Source organism: Mesoplodon bidens (assembly GCF_964165515.1).
Source record: "Mesoplodon bidens genome assembly, chromosome: 19".
Classification (NCBI taxonomy): domain Eukaryota; kingdom Metazoa; phylum Chordata; class Mammalia; order Artiodactyla; family Ziphiidae; genus Mesoplodon; species Mesoplodon bidens.
This window is the reverse complement of record NC_138179.1, coordinates 51,758,598-51,780,230: the sequence shown is the minus strand read 5'-3', so window position 1 is coordinate 51,780,230 and position 21,633 is coordinate 51,758,598. Positions and strand designations below refer to the sequence as shown.

The following is a 21,633-nucleotide window of genomic DNA, read 5'->3' as shown; positions in this document are numbered from 1 at the left end:
CAGGTGACCCTCCCAACGCAAAGAGGGACACTGCTTAACACCAGGCCAGCTCCCAGGATGGGCATCAGCCAGGAGCCAGGCCTGAGTCTGCAGCCCAAGCCCTCCCCAAAACCCCTGGATCTGTGTCCTGTCCACCGCCTCCCAAATCCAGTCTGCTCTCCTCCCCCACCACCATGTAATCTGCAAAAAGAAGAAAGGCACCAGAGAGACATGCTCATCGTATGCAAATAATATGCAAATGAACTAGACTCCCTGGGTCAACTTGGACAGTGAGTGACCAGAGCAAGGGGACAGCCAGACCTTCAAACTCCAAGGGGATAGACCACCCCCTAGCACTGTCTCAGTCCTCCCACTAGTTCCTAGCACACACAGTCCTCACCCCCAAACCTTCATCCCGAAGCTCCAGCCTCCTGCTTTTCCCTTCACTTACTGGTTCAAGTTTGAGTCACAAGGGGGCTGCAGGATGGAGGCCCTGAGGTGGGCTCAGCCCCTGCCTTCCAGGAGCTCACAGTCTATCTGGGAAGTGGACACAGACACAGCCACCACTCCCCAGTAAAGAGCCAGGCTCAGGACAGTGTTTCTCAGCCTTGAAATTACCTGGGGACTTGGGAACTCAGTAGTTCTGGGTGTGGCCCAAGACTCTGCATTTCTGGCCAGCTCCCAGGGGATACTGATGTCCCTGGTCCCAGGCCACTCTGCAAGCACCCAGGCGTATAGAGGTGTGTGCACAGTGCCCCTGGGAACACGACGGGGGCTGGGAGAAAAGCAGGTGGAAGAGCAGTTAGGAACCAGCAGGCCAGAATCAAATCTCAGCCCTGTCCTGATTTGCAGTGGGCACGTGTATCCCCAACCCAGAGCTCAGGGTCCTGAGCTGAAAGACGCCCACAGATAACACCTGCCCCCACCTCACCAGGTTCAGTGAAACAGGACTTGTCAAGGGCCTCCATGAAGCCTGGCACACTGCAAGTGCTTGATAATTGGGAGACATTAAAAAAAAAATCCAAGGTTGACTAGGAAAGGGCATGGGGAAGATTTTGGGGTGAAGGAAATGTTCTCTATCTTGATTGGGGTGGTGGTCCTTTGGGTACACGCATTTGTCAAAACTCATGCACTCTGGGACCTCCCTGGTGGTCCAGTGTTTAAGAATCCCTCTTGCAATGCAGGAGACGCCGGTTTGATCCCTGGTCGGGGAACTAAGATCTCACATGCCACAGGGCAACTAAATCCTCGCACCACAACTAGGGAGAAGCCCACACACTGCAACGAAGATGCTGCGTGCCGCAACTAGGACCCTACACAGCCCAAAAATAAATAAATAAATAAACGCATGGACTCTGCACTTAAAATGGGTGAATACTTCAATACCTCAATTAAAGTTGAATTTTTACAAAGAGAACAATGAGATTGGGACTTGCAAGGTGAAAAGGACAGGGGTTTCACTAGAAAGAGAGAACTGCCCAGGTAGAGGCATGGAGGTGGGAAAATACAGCCACAGGAAGAAGGCAAGAAGACAGGTCTCCCTCACTGAGCACTTCTGTGAGGGGTGGAGGAGAGCCAAGGCCAAAACTGGGAGGAGAGCGTCCTGACCCCCTCCAAGGGCTGCTGGAGACCAGGGTCCATGGAGCCCCTGCTGAGTGTTTCTGGGTGGCTGACATCAGTGACCCCTCATTGAGCATCTACTGTACGCCAGGCACTGGTTTGGGACTTCACCTAGATCAGGGCTCACCTGATCCCTTCCCAAGAACTAAAAATAGTTTTTACATTTTTAAGTCCTTTTTTTTAAAAGTAAAAGAACAACATTTCATGACACGAGAAAATTGTACAAAATTCAGATTTCGACGTCCCATAGTAAAGATTTATTGGAACACGGCCACGCCCACTTGTCCATGGGTTGTCTCACACTCCAAGGACAGAGTTGGGTAGTTGTGACAGAGACCAAATGGCCAGCAAAACCTAAAAGATTTACCATCTGGCCCTTTACAAAAAAGTTTGCCTCTTAAGCCTATAAAGTAGAGGTTAAGACCGCACTGTACGAATGAGGAAGAATGAGGGTGCTACGCAGCCTTCCTCCGTTGCTGAGGTTCGGACCTGCCCCCAACTCCAGGCAGGGCTGACCCCCGCCTCCCTAGCCCTGCTGGCAAACCCGACCCACCTCCTCCGAGCACCCGGCAGAGCAGCAGCGCCCCCTGCCGGCGGTCGGAGGTTGGACGGCGCGCGCCGAGCCCCGACTCTTGGCGTCTGCCGCCACCTGGTGGCCTTCTTTGGACGTGCAGCCAGGGGCCCAGGCGGACGGGGTCTGAGGGAAGGCGGGGCCCGTGCAGATAGATGTAGCAATGACCGAGGCCAACCGGCCAACTATTCAGGCAGAGATTGAAGCCTTCAAGCTAGTGTCCACTGAAAACGTTTCACCTCGTTCCTGCTTATTTGATGGGTGAGAGTACATGTGACAGTGCCTAGCGGGATGCCTAGATGCTTAAAAACGTCAGGTGTTGACTGTGGCTCTCAGTCTCCACTTCCTGCGGAGGTGGGGGGAACAAGAGCTGCGGCCAGAGGATGATTGGAAGGGACTTGAAAGATCTTGAACTGACCCAAGTCCCCCAACCATGCACTGGGCTTTGCATGCTTCTCTCATTCTTTCTTACCTTCATTCATTATTCATTCATTCTTCCAAGAAAACTTTCTTGAGCACCAAACGAGGCAATGCCCTGATAACAAGACAGTGTCCTTGCCACGTGCATCTGACAGTCCAGTGGGAAAGGCTATTACCCGATAATTTCAGTAAGGCATGAGGAGCCATATTTAGGGGGAGCGGAGAAGCCTAAACCTGCAGGGCAGCACACAAGGCTTTGGGGAAGGCTTGAAGTGGCCCGAAGATGGGTGAGTGCACGTGCAAAGGCCCAGAGGTGAGTGTGCCCAGCAAGTTGCTGAAAGAAGGCCTGAGAGGCAGGAACACAGAGAGCAGCCGGGCAAGGACGCAAGATGAGGCTGGAGGGAGAAGTGGACTGTGCCAGGCAGAGCCTCCAATGCTGGGTGGATGCACCAGGGTCAACGGGCAGCCCCTGCAAGGTCTGGGAAGAGGCAGGGCACTTCTGTTCCTCAGGCTCACCCGTTCCATGACTGGGCAGTTCTGATCGCTGGAAAGTTATTCATTCTGGGGTGAAGCAGCCAGCTGTAAGCTCCCCCTGCCCACAGGCTCCTGTCCTGCTCAGGACGTGCACAGGTGGAGTGGCCTCCCTGCCCCCAGGACAGACTCTCACCCCCTCACAGCCTCACTGGCTGTTCCCTGACAGAGGCGGCCTCACAGGGCAGGTGGGAGGGAGCTCTGGAACCAGGCTCCAGGTGCAAATCCCAGCTCATCCCCTTAACGGCTGTGTGACCCTGGGCCTCTTACCTAACCTCTCTGAACCTCGATTCTCTCCTCTGTGAAAGAGGCACAACACTGCTCACCTCAGAGTGGGTGCACTTGCAAGGGATGGAGGTAGGAAATGCTCCCCGCCCTCGGTGTGCACCCAGTGACTTGGGTCTTAGGTGTCGGTCATCAGTGAGAGCTCCTCGTTTGCCACTTCACTCCCAGTACAGTGCTTGCCACCTGGTGGGTGCTCAATAATTTTAGCTGGATGAATGAATGAATGATCACTGTGCTGATTACATGCAAACCCACAATTGCCACTCGGGACACAGGACAGCACAATTGCGAACGGTGACACAGCTCCCCAGCTGAACCAGCAGTACCCTCGCCCCCATCACATCCCTGGTGAAAGTGCAGAGGCCCAAAGCTCGGAAGACGAACCCACTCAGTTAAGACGTGGAGGAAACTCAAGACTGAGCCCTGCGTGCTCGCGGCGCCCTCTGTTGGACAGACCCATCATTGCGCGCCGCGGGAGGGGGTGGGGGGACACGCAGTCCTTACCCCCGCCCCGCCCCCTCCTCCCCCCTATCCCCGCGAACCACTGGGGATAGCCCCGCCCCTTCCTCACACACCCCGTCGCCCAGGGAAGCCCCAGAATGTACCTGACCCTCCGCAGACATCTTTGTCCTTCCTCTCGCCTCTCTCCTGCGCCCTCGGCAAGCACATTTCAGGCATTCCTAAATCCCCGCCATCCCTCCCCCGCTCTCTCAGCTGGTCTCAATTGTCAAATGTTGGAGCGGAAAAGGACTTTAATAATAATAGTAAATTATTAAAGTCCCTCCCTGCTCCAACATCGCCCCTCTTCTGGGCCACACAGAATCCCAGAAAGGGGGGAGAATGTGGTGACCGTCAGGTCATTAGCGCAACCATCACTTCGCCTTCGCGAAAATCGGGGCAGGGGGACTGGGAGAGAACAGGAAGAGGAGACTTCGTGGGCATTTGCCGCGAGCTGGACTCTGTGATCGGCCCTTTCCTGGTACAAAGACACTTGCCCGAGGCCGCAGTGCAGAGCCAGGACCCAAACCTGCCACTCCCTCCCTGCCTGGTGCTCCTTCCATCCTACCGGGATCTCTCTTGGAAAAGGGACCTTGGAAGAAGGCGGTACAGGAAACACACGCACACACTCACTATAGACCTCCAACTGGTGTCCCCACCCCAGACCTAACGCCCGCCAGCCCTAGAGAGAGGACTCCCCTCCACACACCTCGAGGGAACCGAGTAACCTTTCAGCGCTTTGGATGCTGGGAAGGTGGTAGGAACAAGGGGGGCGGGGGGGGGACCAGCGGGAACCTCACCTGTTCTGAAGCCCGGTCTATGCTGCCATCTTGTGGCCTTATCAGGAAGTGCGCCTGTTCCGCCGCTCTGCGTTCGTCTTGTAAAGGTCCAAGGTAACACGTGGGTTGAGCGAAACTGAGCAGTGTGCTCCGGCTCCCAGGGACAGAGAAAGGAACAAGGCACAGCCCGTTCCTTTACAGTTCGTTTAAAGCTTACAGTCTGGCTGGGTGGCTCCAAGTGACATGGTCCAAAACGCAACTCAGAGCCGGATGCTCACCAAAATAGAAGGTCTGCAGAAGGTTCCAAAAGATGGAGAGAGGCATCAGGAAAGTGATGTTGAAGCTGGGCCTTAAAGGGCAGGTAGAACTGGGGGCGAGCGAAGATGAAAGACACCCCAGGTGAAGGGACCAGCCTGAGCAAAGGTACAGAGGCAGGAAAACATCGGTTCTAAGGAATCCAGTTTGTCCCAAGCCTAGGTCAGATGTAAGGCATTGAGGGCACGATCATTTGGGAGCCTAACGGGCAAAGCTGAGTTTGTACTTAAATCCTTATGCAGTGAAGAACCAGCAAAAGTCTCTGAGCAGGGGCACTGCTCTGTCAGGGATCTCTCCAGGAAAAAAAAAAGCATAGTAGCTGCAGAGGAGGGGAGTGAACAGGGCAAACAGGAGAGAAGTTTTGGGCAGCTGAGAAGGTGCTGGGCAAAGAGAACGGATGAAGAACACGCAGCGCTGATGGTGGTACTACTGAGAGTGCTGACAAGACAGGGCCACCAGGAGAGACGAGGACTTCAGCTTGAGTTGCTCTCTGTGAAGACGTCCTTCACGCACTACAAGTAATAAACCGATAAAAGTGGAAGCAGTAACACCGGCTCACATGTGTACAGACTACATAGTAAAGAAAGCACTTTAACTCATGCATGCCTTTGACTAGTATTTATTGAGCCCCTACTATGCACCAGGCCCTGTGCTAAATGGTTTGGGATCCATCAGTAAATGGTGGTTGATTCCAGTAGAGACAGACATTAACAGCCCTAATAAATACGTAAAGTACATGGTGTTCTAGGAGGTGCTATGGGAAAAAAGGAGCCGTAATGCAGGGAAAGGAGTATGGGAGGACTGGGTGGAGGGCTGCAATTTAAAAAGGGGGGGGGGGCTGTCCAAGAGGTAAGGGATGTGTTTATGCGTATGGCTGATTCCCTTCGTTGTGCGGCAGAAATTAACACAACATTGTAAAGCAAGTATACTCCAATTTAAAAAAAAGTAAAATTTAATTTAAAAAATATAAATAAATAAAACAGGCTGGTCAAGAAAGGAGACATTTAAGGAAAACCTCGAGAGGAAGGGTAGCAGGGAATCTTAAAAAAAACAACAAATACAAATGAACTTTTTTCCAAAACAGAAAGAGACTCACAGACATAGAAAACAAATTTATGGTTACCAAAGGGGAAGGGGGTGTGGGGGAGCGATAAATGAGGAGGTTAGGATTAACATGTACGCACTCCTATATATAAAATAGATAAGCAACAAGGACCTACTGTATAGCACAGGGAATTCTACTCAATATTTTGTAATAGTCTATAAGGGAAGAGAATCTGAAGAAGAATTTATTTATTTACTTACTTACTTTACTTATTTATTTATATTTATATATAACTGAGTCACTGTGCTGTACACCTGAAACTAGCATGATATTGTAAATCAGCTACACTTCAATTTTTTTAATTTTTTTAGTTTACTTTCCCCTAAGAGGCCTATATTGCCCCCGCCTTCCCTTTTTTCTATTAAGATGGTACTTAAAGCCTGAATTCTAAGCCACCTTGGAATTACTCATTTTTTTTCCTGGGTACCTCTCCCATATGCATGAGGTATACATGTTAATAAACCTGTCTGTTTTTCTCTTGTTAATCTGTCTTTTATTACAGGAGTCTCAGCCAAGAACTTAGAAGGGTGGAGGGAAAATTATGTTTTCTTCCCCTAGAACACTTTGGGAAAGAAAGCCATGTGAATATCTGGGGAGAAGCTTCCAGATCCCAAAGTGGGAGCATTTCTGGCATGTTCTAGGCCCAGCAAGGGAGCTGGTGTGGCTGGAGTTGGGGGTGGAGGGTGGAGTAGTTGAGATGAGCTGGGAGAGGTGATAAGGATTGATACAGGGGCCCTGTATCATGTGAAGACATGTGAAGACGGGCTTTTTCTTTTGAGCAGATGGCAGTCATGTCGTGATTTCCATTTTAAGGAGCTTCCTCAGGCTGCCATGTGGGGACCAGACTCCAGGGAGCTTGGGTGAAAGTTGGGGGGCTATTGCAACCATCCAAGGCATAGATGATGGTGGTTCAGTCTGGGGCAGGAACCAAGGAGTGTTGAGCAGTGATCAGGCTCTGATATACTGTGCAGAGAGACCTCGAGGTTGCCTAACCATTGGATGTGGGGTGCGAGAGAAGAGTCAGGATACTGTCTCCACGGGGAAGGAGCTGCCATCAGCGGAGACGGGGCCACTGTGAATGGGGCAGCTTGGGCGGGGAGGGGAGATTAGGAGCTCAGACTGGGGCTTGGTAAGTTTGAGGTGTTTATTAAACATCATAAGGCGGATATCAAGTGAATCAACTTCATTCAGCCCACTTGGTAACCATGTGTGTGTGCGTTTGTGTCTGTGTGTTTATTGTGGAAAGTACACGCAACATAAAATTTACCATTTTAATCATTTTTGAGTATATCATTCAGTGGCATTGTTGTACACATTGTACATTGTGTAGATTCACATTGTTGTACAACCATCATCCAACATCATCCTCCTCATCACAATCCATCTCCAGAAACTTTTCATCATCCCAAACTGAAACTCTCTATCCATTAAACAGTAACTCCCCATTCTCCCTTCCCCCAACCCCTGGCAACCATCATTCTATTTCTATAAATTTGCCTATTCTGTGTACTTCATCTAGGTGGAATCATCCAATAGTTGTCCTTTTGTATCTGGCTTTTTTCATTTAGCATAGTGTTTTCAAGGTTCATCCATGTTGTAGCATGTGTCAAAATTTCATTCCTTATTAAGGCTGAATAATATTCCATTGTATAGGAATTCGTTTTGTTTATCCATTCATCCCTCAATGAACATTTGAGGGTTTTTCACCTTTTGGCTATTGTGAATAGTGCTGCTATGAACGTGGGTGTACCTCTGCTCATGTCTCTCTGCTTTCAATTCTTTGGGGTTTATACACAGAAGTGGAATTGTGGACCATATGTCGATTCTATGTTTAGTTTTTTTTGAGGAGCTGCTATGCTGTTTCCCAACCTTGTGTGTTTTTTCCCCACTTTTACACAGGAGGGCTTGAGAATCAGACAGGGAAAGGAACTTACAGGAGGTAGCAGAGCCCTGAGCCAAGGATGCTTGCCCCAGAGATGTTTCTGGTTCTCTTGGCCACTGTGATTCGGAAACCCCTGCTAGAGACAGACCTGGAAATAGAAACCTGTGGGAGCTGTATTGAACCGAGGTGCAAACTTAGGAGCCAACTTCATAGAGCTGGTGGGGAACGAGTTTGCCAGTTTGCTGCAGAAGAGAGGAATGTGAGACCCAAGACAGCAGGAAGCAGGAGTTTGGGACCTGGCAGGAGTCCAGAGAAGGAAGGGGAGAGCTGCCTGTCAACACAGCCCCAGGCCAGGCCATCCAATCACAGCTTGCTAGCAGCTGTGTGACCTCGGGCTGGTTACTTACCGTTTTTTTGTTTTTTGGGGTTTTTTAAATTTATAAGTAGGTAAGCCCCTACTGACCCTTTCTGAGCCTCTGTCTCCCCATCTATAAAATGGTGATGATAAAAGTTCTTGCCTTTGGACTTCCCTGGTGGCGCAGTGGTTAAGAGTCTGCCTGCCACTGGTTGCATAGCAAGATGTGCTTATGTGACCAGCACACCAAAAAAGCCTTGGTCCCTAGGGCTCCAACAGGACTCACTGGGTAGGGACACTTCACACATGTTCCTACAGTTCCCTGCTGGTGGCCTCTGATGAAGGACTCTGAAGCCTGTACTGGACCTCTCTGGACTCTACCCAATGAAAACATCTTTCCTGCTGCTTTACTCTGTATTTTCTGCCATAATAAATTTTATCTGTGTGTATAAAAAAAAAAAAAAAGAGTCTGCCTGCCAATGCAGGGGACATGGGTTCAAGCTCTAGTCCGGGAAGATCCCACATGCTGCAGAGCAACTAAGCCTGTGCGCCACAACTACTGAGCCTGCACTCTAGAGCCCATGAGCCACAACTACTGAGCCCGCATGCCACAAGTACTGAAGCCCGCGTGCCTAGAGCCCATGATCTGAAACAAGAGAAGCCACCGCAATGAGAAGACCACACACCACAACGAAGAGTAGCCCCTGCTCGCCACAACTAGAGAAAGCCCGCACGCAACAATGAAGACCCAATGCGGCCAAAAATTAATTAATTTTTTAAAAAAAGTCCTTGCCTCATTGGGTTGATGTGACACCTAAACATGATGAACTAGGATTTGTAAAGCCCTTGGCAGAAAGCTGAGAGAGTGTCACAGAGCCCAGGGAGGAAAGAGTCAGAGAAGTGGCTGGGAGAGAGGGGAAAGGCCCTCCTTCACATGGGCTGCTGGAGGGAATGTGAACCAGTTTGTCTCTGGAGGGCAGTTTAGCAAACACCTTAAAGATATGCTTATCTGGGGCTTCCCTGGTGGCGCAGTGGTTCAGAGTTCGTCTGCCGATGCAGGGGACACGGGTTCGTGCCCCGGTCCGGGAAGATCCCACATGCCATGGAGCGGCTGGGCCCGTGAGCCATGGCCACTGAGCCTGCGCATCCGGAGCCTGTGCTCCGCAACAGGAGAGGCCACAGCAGTGAGAGGCCCGCGTACCGCAAAAATAAATAAATTAAGTAAGTAAGTAATTAAATAAAAATAAATAAATAAATTTTAAAAAGGATTCTGGCACCAAGAAGTTTGCAGCAACCAACCACACCCCCTCCCCTTTTAGTATAAAAGAAGCCTGAACTCTGACTCAGGGAAGAGAGTTCTTTGGGACACAAGTCCACCATCTTCTCTGTCTGCTGGCTTTCTGAGTAAAGTCACCCTCCTTTGCCCCAACGACTGGTCTCTTGATTTATTGGCCTGTCCTGCTGTGAGAAGTACGAGCTTGGAGTTGGTTACAGCCTGAGGACACAGAACAGACAAGTAGCAGGACAGCATCTCAAACGGTCCCTTGACTTAAAACCCCTATTTTGTTAGCAGGGCCTCCTGTAGGGACTGAGATGATTCCCCTGGGTTTGGGCTGCAACGCAGGAAGCCCTCAGATCCTCGGGAGCATCTGGGAAGAGAGAAAGGAAAACACGCACGAATACATGCTCACACTCACTCAGATATGCATCCACACTCACACTGACACTCACATGCCTATAGCCTGCTCATACACTCTCACCTGCACATATTCACACACACACACACACATACACACACACAGACACACACACACACGTTGTCCCGCTCATCTCTGAAGCACAACTGAACTCTGGCGGCCCCCTGACCCTTCTGTCAAAGTGTGGGTTCAGCCACTGTTTGTTTAAAGAAAGGAATTAGGGATCCAAAAAATTGTTTGTTTGTTTGTTTGTTTGCGGTACGCGGGCCTCTCACTGTTGTGGCCTCTCCCGTTGCGGAGCACAGGCTCTGGACGTGCAGGCTCAGCGGCCATGGCTCACGGGCCCAGCCGCTCCGCGGCATGTGGGATCTTCCCGGACCGGGGCACGAACCCGTGTCCCCTGCGTCGGCAGGCGGACTCTCAACCACTGCGCCACCAGGGAAGCCCCCAGAAATGTTTTTAAATCCTAGTCTATGTGCTGTGGTAGCTGCCCTGTCCACGGCAGCAGTGACCACCCAGACTCAGTCCTCAAGCATGTAGTAACATACCCTCCTCACCCCAAGAACTGGGATGCACTCCCAGGCACTAGCCCCACCAAGGAAATGACCAGCCCCCTTACAAAGGCAGAATCACCCCAAGGCTTCTCCTGGAAACCCAGCCACTCCAGGTGGCCATGCTGCCCAGCAGGAAGAGGGCCACCACCACCCTGGCCAGTGTCCTTGTCCAAGCCCAGGCTTGGGCAGAAGAGCTAATGCCACCTGCTTTGTCAGAATCTCGTGGGACAGGAGTGGGAAACACTCAGCACAGCATGTAGTGAGTAGTGGGTACTCAATAACTGTTCGTTTCACAAAATGAAAAATGTATTGCCCAAGAGTGAACGCTAATGTAAACCATGGTGTTTGGGTGATTGTGATGTGTCACTGTAGGTTCATCAGTTGTAACAAATGTACCACTCTGGTGGGAATGTTGACAGTGGAAGAGGCAGCTCTGCCTGGGCGGGGCCAGAAGGTACTTTCCTCTCGGTTTTGCTGTAAACCTGAAACTGCTCTAAAGAATAAAGTCTATTTTTTTGTAATTATTTCCTAGAATTCCCCTTAGGAAGAGTCTTAGCTAGGGGTAGAGAGGACAGCATCTAAGCTGTTTGGGGCAAAGGACAGGGTTGGTGCCCCAGCCCCTGGGGCATGGTCAGGTGGCCATATTTGGTCAGTAGCTGGTGGAGGTGTCAGCTTGGGCTGGGCGAGTGAAACAAAAGGAAAGACCTTCACCTTCCTGGTAGTAGAACCCTCAGCCCTGCCCAGGAAGAGACCCAGTTTGGGTGGGGGAAGATAAGCCACTTGGGAAAGGAAAAGATCATGTAACTCTCTTCACATGACCGTCCTTGAGCTGTTTTCTAAACTGGGAGCAGGAAGCAATTCGCAAGCTCATCAGAGATGCTTGAGGCTGGAGTAGGAGACCAGGAAACAAGTCTGATGTTGGTGAGGAGAAGGCTGGGGGGAACAGCCAAGCGTATGAGTGTGGATTTACCATGTGCTGTGTCAACGAATCCTCTCTTCAGTCTGGAATCATCTAGAGCAGTGCTTTCCAGTAGAAATATAATGCATGCCACCCATGTAACTTTAAATTTCCTGGTAGACACATTTTTTAAAAAGTAAAAAGAAGCAGGTGAAATTAATTTTAATAATCTATTTTATTTAACCCATATAATCCAAAATATTATTATTTCAATAAGCAATCATATAAAAGTTATTGAGATATTATACTTTTTTTTTTTTTTTTTTTTGGCTGCAGTGGGTCTCCGTTGCTGCGCACAGGCTTTCTCTAGTTGTGGCGAGCGGAGGCTAATCTTCATGGCAGTGCACGGGCTTCTCATTGTGGTGGCTTCTCTTGTTGCAGAATACGGGCTCTAGGCGCACGGGCTTTAGTAGCTGCAGCACGTAGGCTCAGTAGTTGTGGCTCGCGGGCTCTAGAGCGCAGGCTCAGTAGTTGTGGTTGCACGGGCTTAGTTGCTCCGCGGCATGTGGGAATCTTCCCGGACCAGGGCTTGAACCCGTGTCCCCTGCATTGGCAGGCGGATTCTTAACCACTGTGCCACCAGGGAAGTCCTATATTAGCTTTTTAAAAAACAAAATAAAAATAAAAATAAACCTGAGGAGGTATGGTCTCTGTCCAAGGAAGGCTGCCAAACACACCTGTGAGCTTCTCCCAGAGAGGGACCAGGTGTGAACTGACCTCCCCACAACAACATCTGATGCTCTTTACTCCATCTGGAATGTCTACCCCCACCCCAACCCCACCCCAGGGGACTCCTACTGCCACGCTCAGAATGCAGCACCCTCTGTGCACCTGTGCCCGGCACTTCCTCCCTTCCGCCTGGGCCCCTGGCTCGTTGGGGGCATCTTCTGAACCCTGCCACGCTGTGAACTCCCTGAGGGTAGGTGCCAGGTCTGGCCCTTCTAGGCTTCCTCTGCACTTCATCCTCCCCGCAACCAAGTCTGCAGTTCGCCCGCTCAGGCGAGGGGAACCAGGGTCTCTGGCCTGTACCTCCCTTCCTAAGCAAAGCTGCCTCCCCCTCATCCCATCCACAGAGGGTCCTGCAGGACTCCCAGAAGGAGGAGGAAGGAGAGGAGGGGAAGGAGCAGAAAGCAGGAGGGGGGAGGCAGATGCTCTGCCAGCAAAGAGGGACTGAGCAGGAGTCCCTGGCAAGCGGAGGAAAAGTGAGAAGAAGAAGAAAGCCTGGCGGTGGGAGGAAGCGGCAGGGGGCGGGGGGATGGCTGGAGGGGAGTAAAGCACACTAGGCTTAAGGGTCCAGCTCCATGAATTTTTACCACCAGGATCAAGATCGAGATTGTTTTCAGCACCCCATAAGGGTCCCTCGCGTCGCTTCCCACTACACACCCTGGGGCGGGGGAGGTTGAAGGGGTGATGTATCATGAGCGGAACCCCAGCTGGGGGCTAAAGCACATCTCACAACAACCCCGTGCAATCTGGGTCAGTGCTGCAGCAAGCCCAGGTCTGCCTCCTTTTCCAAGTAGTAAGAAAAGCAGACTTCATTCACTGAGGAGGGGTGGGGGGACATGATTCCCATCACGTACATACATATGGGTAGCTCCCAAATAAGGAATGCAAGAAAGATCGCGTTTATTTGACTTTCTTTCAATCAAGTTAAATCCTCTGCCAGTCATCCCACCAGCTGCCCAGAAATCTGACCTTGGATGTAACAGGGCCTCCAGCGATCCCCAGGGTTCCCTCTAGGTCACGGGGTTTTCTCTAGCACCAGAGCTACAGGGAGGCCGCTTGGACCAGATCAGCCATCTGCCTTGGTTACCATGGAGATGCCTATTTCCCCAGAGGATGTGATCTTTTCCTGGTGGGAGATTCTGCTGCTTCCATGCCAGGTTCAGAGCCCTGGGGAATCTTAATCAAGGCTGAAGGTCCCAGGAGTCCCACACAGCCATGCCCTTGCCATGTCCCAAGCTCAACCTGGAGAGGTGCCCACCTCTGTCCCCCCATTCTCAGGGACTTGCTCCTGTCCCCTGCTGCTCTGAGCTCTCTCTCTTTCCCTTCTCTGCTGAGAATCTGGCATAATCTACTTAGTGATTTAATAACATTACATTTTTATCCTGTCACACTTATTTTTCTCTTTAAATCTCCTCAAAAGCTTAAGAGAGAAAGTATTCGTATCCCTTTGTGCAGATGAAAAATATGGAGGCTGGGAGACTAAGTCACCCAGGCAGGAAGAGGTGGGGTGATACTCAGATTCAGGTACTCCAGAGCCTGTGCTCTGGGGTCAGGACTCAGAACAAGGAGTGCGGTAACGAACAAGCAGTATTATCAGCAGGCACAGATGTCACTTTCAGACAAATTTGTCCTGGCTCCATCATTACTCTACAAGCTCCCCGGGCTGGGACAACCTCCACACTAGGCGGTGGACTCTTTTTAATAAGATTTTTTTTTTTGATGTGGACCATTTTTAGTCTTTATTGAATTTGTTACAATACTGCTTCTGTTCTATGCTTTGGTTTTTTGGCCCCAAGGCATGTGGGATCTTAGCTCGCCTACCAGGGATCAAACTCGCACCCCCTGCATTGGAAGGCGAAGTCTTAATCACTGGGCCACCAGGGAAGTTCCTGGATAGTGGACTCTTATAGACCCTCCTTGGAAATGTCCCCAACGGGAACACAGAGCTACAGACTTTAGACCTGGAAAAGGCCTTAGAAATTACTGAGTCCTCCTTCTAGGGGATAAAATGGAAGCCCTGAGAGGCAAACAGGGTCACCCAGGAAGCTGGTGGTAACCAAGAACTGGTTGTCCCACTTTCCTAGCCACCTGCCCCTGGCCTGGCCTCTGAACAGTAGGCTTGCCAAAGCAAAGCCTGTGTGTGTTTGTGGCAATAACTGTTTACAGTGCACGGAGGTCAGGTCTTGCACCGGACACCAGGTCCCTGTAAGAGGAGCTGGGGAACATGCTTATCTAGGGCCACCCTCCCTGCCCTGCACCAGGAAGCCAGGTCCAGGAGCTCCCTTTAGAGCCCAGAGTCGGACTTCTGAAAAGGATCTTTTCTCAGTGCTTCACCCCAGGACTCTCTAAGAGGGCGGCAGAGGTTGCAGCCTGGAGCCAGGGGTTGGTCATTCCTAGTAACTGAGCAACTATGAGACAAGTTGGGACCTGAGATTCTTTGCTGCAGTGTTTGCACCTGAACAAACATCTCCTAGAGCAACAAAATGCAAAGAAACTAGGAGGGACTAAAAATAACTGCATGTATGCACAGTTGGGGCAAATTCTGGACAACAAGATACAAAAAGACCAAAAACCCAGCTGCCACTTCTGAAGACCCAGGAGCAAAAGCAGGGTACTGCGCATGCCCCCTGCACTCAATACCACGAAAGAGGTGGGCAGACCCCCTGAGCCGCCCCTCTGGCCCGACCCCTGGACACACCCGTACCTCATCCCGTATAGGGAACCAGCTCGTTTTTGCTTGTTTTTGCTCCCCGCTGCTGCAGCAGGGCCCCCAGCGAAGCCTTGCCTGAATTTCTTATCTGTCCTCTTATCAATTTCTATTGATTAAGGAAGGCCGAGAACCCTAACTGGTAGCACCTACAATGCCTGTTCATTCGACAAGCATTGAGCACCCACTGTGTGCAGGCACTTACTGCACATACACAGCAGAGGAGAGAGGCACGTACCCTATTCTTTTCAGCTCACAGTCTAACAGAGAGATAAATAAGGGAACTGGCAAAGCCAGACCACGGGCATGTCCCCTGTGCCATCACACAGGGCCCCATGCTTAGAAGGGCCCTGTGCTTGGCTTCATGTTCTGCTGTCGCTGTCTTCAAATTCTGAAGCGTTTTTGAACAGAGAGCCTCACGCTGTCATCTTGTACCAGGCCCAGCAATTTATGTAGCCAGTTCAAGGAACAGGCAAGCAAAATGCAGTGTGATTAATGCCAAAGAGAGGAAGCGGGGGCACAGAGAAGACTCCCGGCTGAGTCCTGGAGGATGAGTGGGAGACATCAAACAGAGAAGAGGGGGGAAGAAAAGGGACAGGACGTACAGACCCTGCAATGAGAAAGACTGGGTGCTTCGTAGAACGTTGTAGAATGTGGGGAGTGGTGACACACCATGAGGTGAAGGGGAACGAGGGCCAAGAAAAGCCAAGATAATCCTGAAGAGCAAAACAGAGGAGCTCATGCTATTGGGCACAGAGACTTCTTATAAAACTCCTATAATTGAGAGATTATGGCTCTGGAATAAATAGAGCAGTGGAACAGAACAGAGAATCCGAAAACGAACCCACGCATAAACGAAAATATGATTATGATAGAGAAGGCAGGACAAATCAGGTACTAGTCAATAAATGGTGCTGGGACAATTGGCTATCCACATAGGAAAAAGAATTAGACCCCTCTCTCACATCTCACACACACACACACACACACACACACACAATTCCAGGTGGTTTAAAGACCTAAATGTGATTGGGAGATTGGGATTGACATATATACAGTAATATGTACAAAATAGATAACTAATGAGAACCTGCTGTATAGCACAGGGAACTCCACTTCGCTGTAGAGTAGAAACCAACGCAACATTGTAAAGCAACTATATCCCAATTTTTTAAAAAAGACCTAAATGTGAAAAAGCAAAGCTTTAAAACTTTCAGAAAAAAAATCAAAAAAACAGGGTATCTTTATAAACTGGAGGCAGAGAAAAGATTTCTTCAATATGACATAGAAAGGATCTTTTCCTAAAAGGAAAAGATAAGCTGGACCACATTGCTATTTTAAATTTTCTTATAACAAAACATGTATACACACTGGGGGAGCCAGCTCTGATTCATTCACTCTCTCTCCCCAATCCCCTTTCAAGCACAGCCATGTCTGTGAGTGTAGAGGTTTCCAGGTGGAGGAAAGTTGTGTCCTTAGCTTCTCAGACTGGGATGGGTGTGAGACTGGGACGCCCATGCCTTCTAGCCATGGTTCCCCAATTCCTGATATCAAGGAAGCCAGATGATTATTCAAAAGGCCACTTAGTAAATACAGAATCAAAAAAACTATCAAGAAAAATGGTATAGATGATCTTACTTGCAAAACAGAAATAGAGAGACACAGACATAGAGAACAAACGTAGGGAAACCAAGGGGAGAAGGGGGTGGGGTGGGGGGATGAATTGGGAGACTGGAATTGACATATATACACTATTGATACTATGTATAAAACTGATAACTAATGGGAACCTACTGTATAGCTCAGGGAACTCTATTCAGTGCTCTGTGGTGACCGAAATGGGAAGGAAATCCAAAAAAGAGGGATATATGTATACATATAGCTGATTCACTTTGCTGTACAGTAGAAACAAACACAACATTGTAAAGCAACTACACTCCAATAAAAATTAATTTAAAAAAAAAACTATCAAGTACACCCAGCTTTTCCTCCTTTGGGGTTTTCCATGTGATGGGCTCTTTCTCTTTAAGCATCAACTGGGAAGTCACCTCCTCAGAGGCCTCCTGAAGCCCTTGTTGTGATGTGCTCCAAGGACAAAGAACAAGATAAACTCAAAGGGCCAACATCTCCGGAACAGAGAGTTACCGGACCCTTATCACCCTGTCACAATGAGACCATTGCAACATCTCTGAGCTTTCCCAAGCAGCATGCCTTGCTCCTTTCCCATCCCATATAAAGGAAGGTATTCATCCCACTGGAAACATGTGGACCCTACCCAATTGGCAGGTGACTCACAAGTCCCTGGCTATAAAAACAGACAAGCAACCCATGCTCATCGTCGACTTTCCCTGGCTACCAGGAAGTCGGCCCACTGTTCTTGCAGCGACCCTTCTCTTTAATAAACTCTTCCTTACATTCTGCCTTGTGTCTGGAAATTCTTCTCCAACCCATGCTCAGACCATGACACTTGTCACTCTCTCATGTCACCTTATTTACTTCTTTCTTGGCACCTGTCACAATCTGTCATCTTATTTATTGTCTCTCCCTCCCATTAGACTCCACTGGTGCCAGTGACCCTGACCATCAAGAGACATAAACCCACAGTCCTTGGGGCCAGCATACATTTTTCTGTTTGCCTTGCACAGTGTTTTTCCAAAATTAAATTTATTGGCAATGTTTAGAAATCAAAAGATTTTATAGAAACATCTAAATTTCAGGGTTCTCTTGAAAAAGAAGATCTAGCACAATGGGCTGGAGCCGCTGCAGCCTCTGATTTTCACCCCAGCGCTCACCACACCCCATTACACCACGCTTGGCTGTCTGCACTCCTTTACCTTACCTCCCTGGCCCCTGGAAGCCTTTGGAGTCTAAAACCACACTAGGTACCCCTGCAACTATAAGCATTTCAATTAATAAATTGAAAGTGCAAGAAAGGTTGACTGTTTTGAAGGAAATAGTTCAACTAAGCTCTGGGAAGGCTCAACCCCACACAATTTGTATGACAAAAGTGCGTGAATTCTTCTTGGCCCCCAGAACCAGCGTTACTCTCCCTTGAACTTGTGCTAATGATCTGGGCATTCTTTCCTTAGACGATCTAAACGATACGTTTAAAGTAGATTAATCCATTTTTAGATTAGATTCATCTAAATGATAAATTAATCTAAATGATAAAGTTAAGGTTTTGGTTATACTATTGTACGTTGAAAAAGTGCCGCCCTAAATCTGTTACGGAGCAAATCTGTAAAGTAGGGAGTAAGTGGGTAGTCGGGTGGGTATGAGATAGTGGGAATTTGTCGTGTTTGGGAGGGTCAGCATCTAAATCCCCTCTAAGGCGTGCCAATCTACCCCAGGAAAAAACCCTTCCCTGCAACAGGGTCAAGAAGGCGGAACAAGCCAGAGAACATAGGGTGCAGGCGCAGAAACCTCCGTCAGTTGTCTGCACCGGCCAGACACCTTCCTCCAGCACTGCGCAGGCGCCTAGATGAACCAACCCTTCCCTCCCCCTTCCATCTCTCCCCTAGTCAAGAGGACGCCCTCCCGCAGCACACAGTTCCTGCGCAAGCGCCGTCCCGCGTCCCCGCCTCCGGACCAATTGGAAGCGGCGGCGCCCGGGCGCAGGGGGCACAACGCCGTGGGTGGGGCCTGCACGTGAGGGCAGCGCGCTGGCGTCACAGGGGCGGCTACATAAGTGAATACAGGCACCGCCCCTCCGCCCCAGTCCCTGAGCCGTCGCCGAGGACTCAGCAGCCTTCCCCTCGAGCCCCTTCGCTTCCCGACGCTCCGTCCCCCCCGCCTGCCTTCTCCAGCCGCCGCCTTCCGCAGGCCGTTTCCACCGAGGAAAAGGAATCGTATCGTATGTCCGCTATCCAGAACCTCCACTCTTTCGGTAAGTCCCGGAAAGGTCCCAAGAGGAGGAAGGCCCGGGCGGGGCGCTCCGGATCCGCAGCCAGGGCCCGGAAAGCTGCTGAGCGTTCCGTACCTTAGTGAACTTGGGTAGAGGGGAGATGTCCGGGCTCGCAGGCAGTGGGGCCGCGGCCTGGGCCCTGGGGTTGGCCCCTGAGCGCGACCGGAAGGAGCGGGCGGGAGGTCAGCCCTTGGGCGGGTCCGACGTCTCGGGTGGCGCATTTACTAATGGCTCCCTGGCCTCATCGGGCCACACCCGCCCCTCCCGCCACCCTTTCGTCACATCCCATACGTCACCGCCGTTGTCACGGAGCCGGGAGGGAGAGGCGGTGCCAGCCATAAGTGACAGCTGCGCGCGCCAATGGGGCGGGAAGCGTGGCCCCGCCTCGGAGCTTGAGTTCCGGCCGGTTGCATCAGCTGGGTGGGGCGCCGCCGGCCCACCCTGGCTCCCCCGACATGTGATCAGCTTTCGAGGGCGGGCCTGGGGCAGGAAGCCCAGACTTTCTCCCGGACTGGGGAAGCCGGCCGTCCCGGACTGACCTGTTCGAAGAGAGCCAACAAAGAACATATCTGATCTGACCAGGCCCTGACGATTTCAGTATCAGTTTCTGCACACGGAAGAGATCCAGTGGGAGGGTGGCAGTGGGATCTGAGCACAACAGCACTAAACGAGCTTGACCTTTCTTCCCAGACCCCTTTGCTGATGCAAGTAAGGGTGATGATCTGCTTCCTGCTGGCACTGAGGATTATATCCATATAAGAATTCAACAGAGAAACGGCAGGAAGACCCTTACTACTGTCCAAGGGATCGCTGATGATTACGATAAAAAGAAACTAGTGAAGGCGTTTAAGAAGGTAGGTTTTTAATGAGATTGTAGGGAGATCGTATTTACCTTGCCTACATGGGGCTGCTGTCCTGTATTACTTCCTGAAAAGGGTTATTAGTGGCATTCAGGCCGTTGCGCTGCCTAACTTGTTTTGCTTGCATTGTCCTTGCAGAAATTTGCCTGCAATGGTACTGTAATTGAGCATCCAGAATATGGAGAAGTAATTCAGCTGCAGGGTGACCAGCGCAAGAACATATGCCAGTTCCTCGTAGAGGTGAGTTGTCACTTCCTGTTAGTACATTTGTGCCTCTGCCCTGGCTAACTAATCTGAGATCTGCCTAGTCTAGTCAGCTTCTCCTGGGGACATAGACGTTTGTTTTCTAAGGCTAAGCCGAACAGTTGAGTTTTTGAAGTTCATAGACAAAATGTATTCCTGAAAGCAAGGGATTTGTCCGCCTTAAGTTTACTGTTTACATGGATCTACTTTAAGGGTGCAATTGCATGCAGACAGATACTAGAACAAGCAGGATGTCTGGTTGGCTGTTCCTAAGTGCTAAAATCCTATTACACCATTGGTGGTTAACTGAGTGTACCCTGAGTTGAGAGCATCTGGGCTCTGGGACTTCTCTTGACCAGTGTAGAAGCAGGAAGACAGGATTGTTGTCATCAGAAATGGAGGCTGTAACTCTATTTCCTCTTTAAAAGTGCCCTTTTTTCCTTTGCAGATTGGACTGGCTAAGGACGATCAGCTGAAGGTTCATGGGTTTTAAATGCTCCTGGCTCAGTGACGCTTAAGTGAGGATTTCCATGCAATGAGTAGAATTTTCCTCTGTCCCTTGTCACAAGTTTAAAAACCTCACAGCTTGTGTAATGTAACCATTTGGGGTCCGCTTTTAACTTGGACTAGTGTAACTCCTTCATGCAATAAACTGAAAAGAGCCTTGCTGTCTAGTCTTGAAGTCCCTCATTTAAACAGAGGTCAAGCAGTAGGCACCTGGCAGTGTCCAGCCTGAAACAAAGAATAACAGTGATGTTTCAGCCAAGTCCAGAGCCCTAAGATCACAGACGGCTATGTCTGGCCAGAAGCTCCTCAGCAATCCCTCTACAGAGTTCCCTGCCCTAAGAGAATGTCGCCACCTGAACAGCCCTCGGTGACGCTGAGAGTGGAGTATGGGGTGAGGCAGCGACGGCAGCTATACTGCTAGAGGGAGTCTTTGATCATCAGGGGAAAGATCCCCTGGTAGCTCCAACGTGACCAGGTGGACAGAGCTTAGAGCAGCCACCTTCCTTCTATTGAGGTGACAGGACAGCTGGCTTGCCACCAAGGTCTTTTTGCCCCGACATATCCTAGGTGATCAATGTCCAAACTAGAATGTGAGGCCAACCTTCTATCGAGAGTTAAACTTTTGACAAGGGAACAAATTTCGAACGGACGTATCAGTCATGTAGCTGTAGAGCTCGCAACTTACTAGCAACAGCTGCCCAATGCCATGTGAAGTAACAAACTGGTTTTTGGTTTTTTGGGGTTTTTTTTTCCCCCTTCAGTTTTAATGTTATGTAATGTATTTAAACCCTTATTTAAATAAAACTTGTTTTCAGAAACATCTGACTTGCAGATTTCTGTTTAATATATAGTCATAGTCAATCTTGTATGTGTGGAGGAAGCACAGAAATGGCAGTAGAGGTTACGTGTGCACCTGCAGCTCCTCAAATGGGGCCTCAACCTCTTAATGAAAAACTAGTGAGCTTGTCCCTCCACGTGCCCCCCCACGTCAGCTGTCCTGTAAGCATTCAGCCAGAGCTGTGCTGTCCCATTAATCTGTCCTGAAAGAAGGTGCTGCTTGGCTGGCAGACACTTGGCCAACTGCCTGAGTGGTTTAGTGGTTGTGGAGGAACTTGCCTTGTGAGATACCAGCAGGGT

The 21,633-nt window shown here is 50.1% G+C and overlaps 1 protein-coding gene across 1 annotated transcript; it reads left to right on the top strand.

Annotated features, from left to right (window-relative positions):
- Positions 1-18,705: 18,705 nt before the first annotated feature.
- On the top strand, positions 18,706-20,653 carry EIF1 (eukaryotic translation initiation factor 1). The gene is made up of 4 exons (XM_081218590.1): positions 18,706-18,868; positions 19,577-19,740; positions 19,885-19,986; positions 20,438-20,653. The coding sequence occupies exons 1-4, from the start codon at positions 18,838-18,840 to the stop codon at positions 20,480-20,482; spliced, it is 342 nt and encodes a 113-aa protein (XP_081074716.1). The 5' UTR covers positions 18,706-18,837; the 3' UTR covers positions 20,483-20,653.
- Positions 20,654-21,633: the final 980 nt, after the last annotated feature.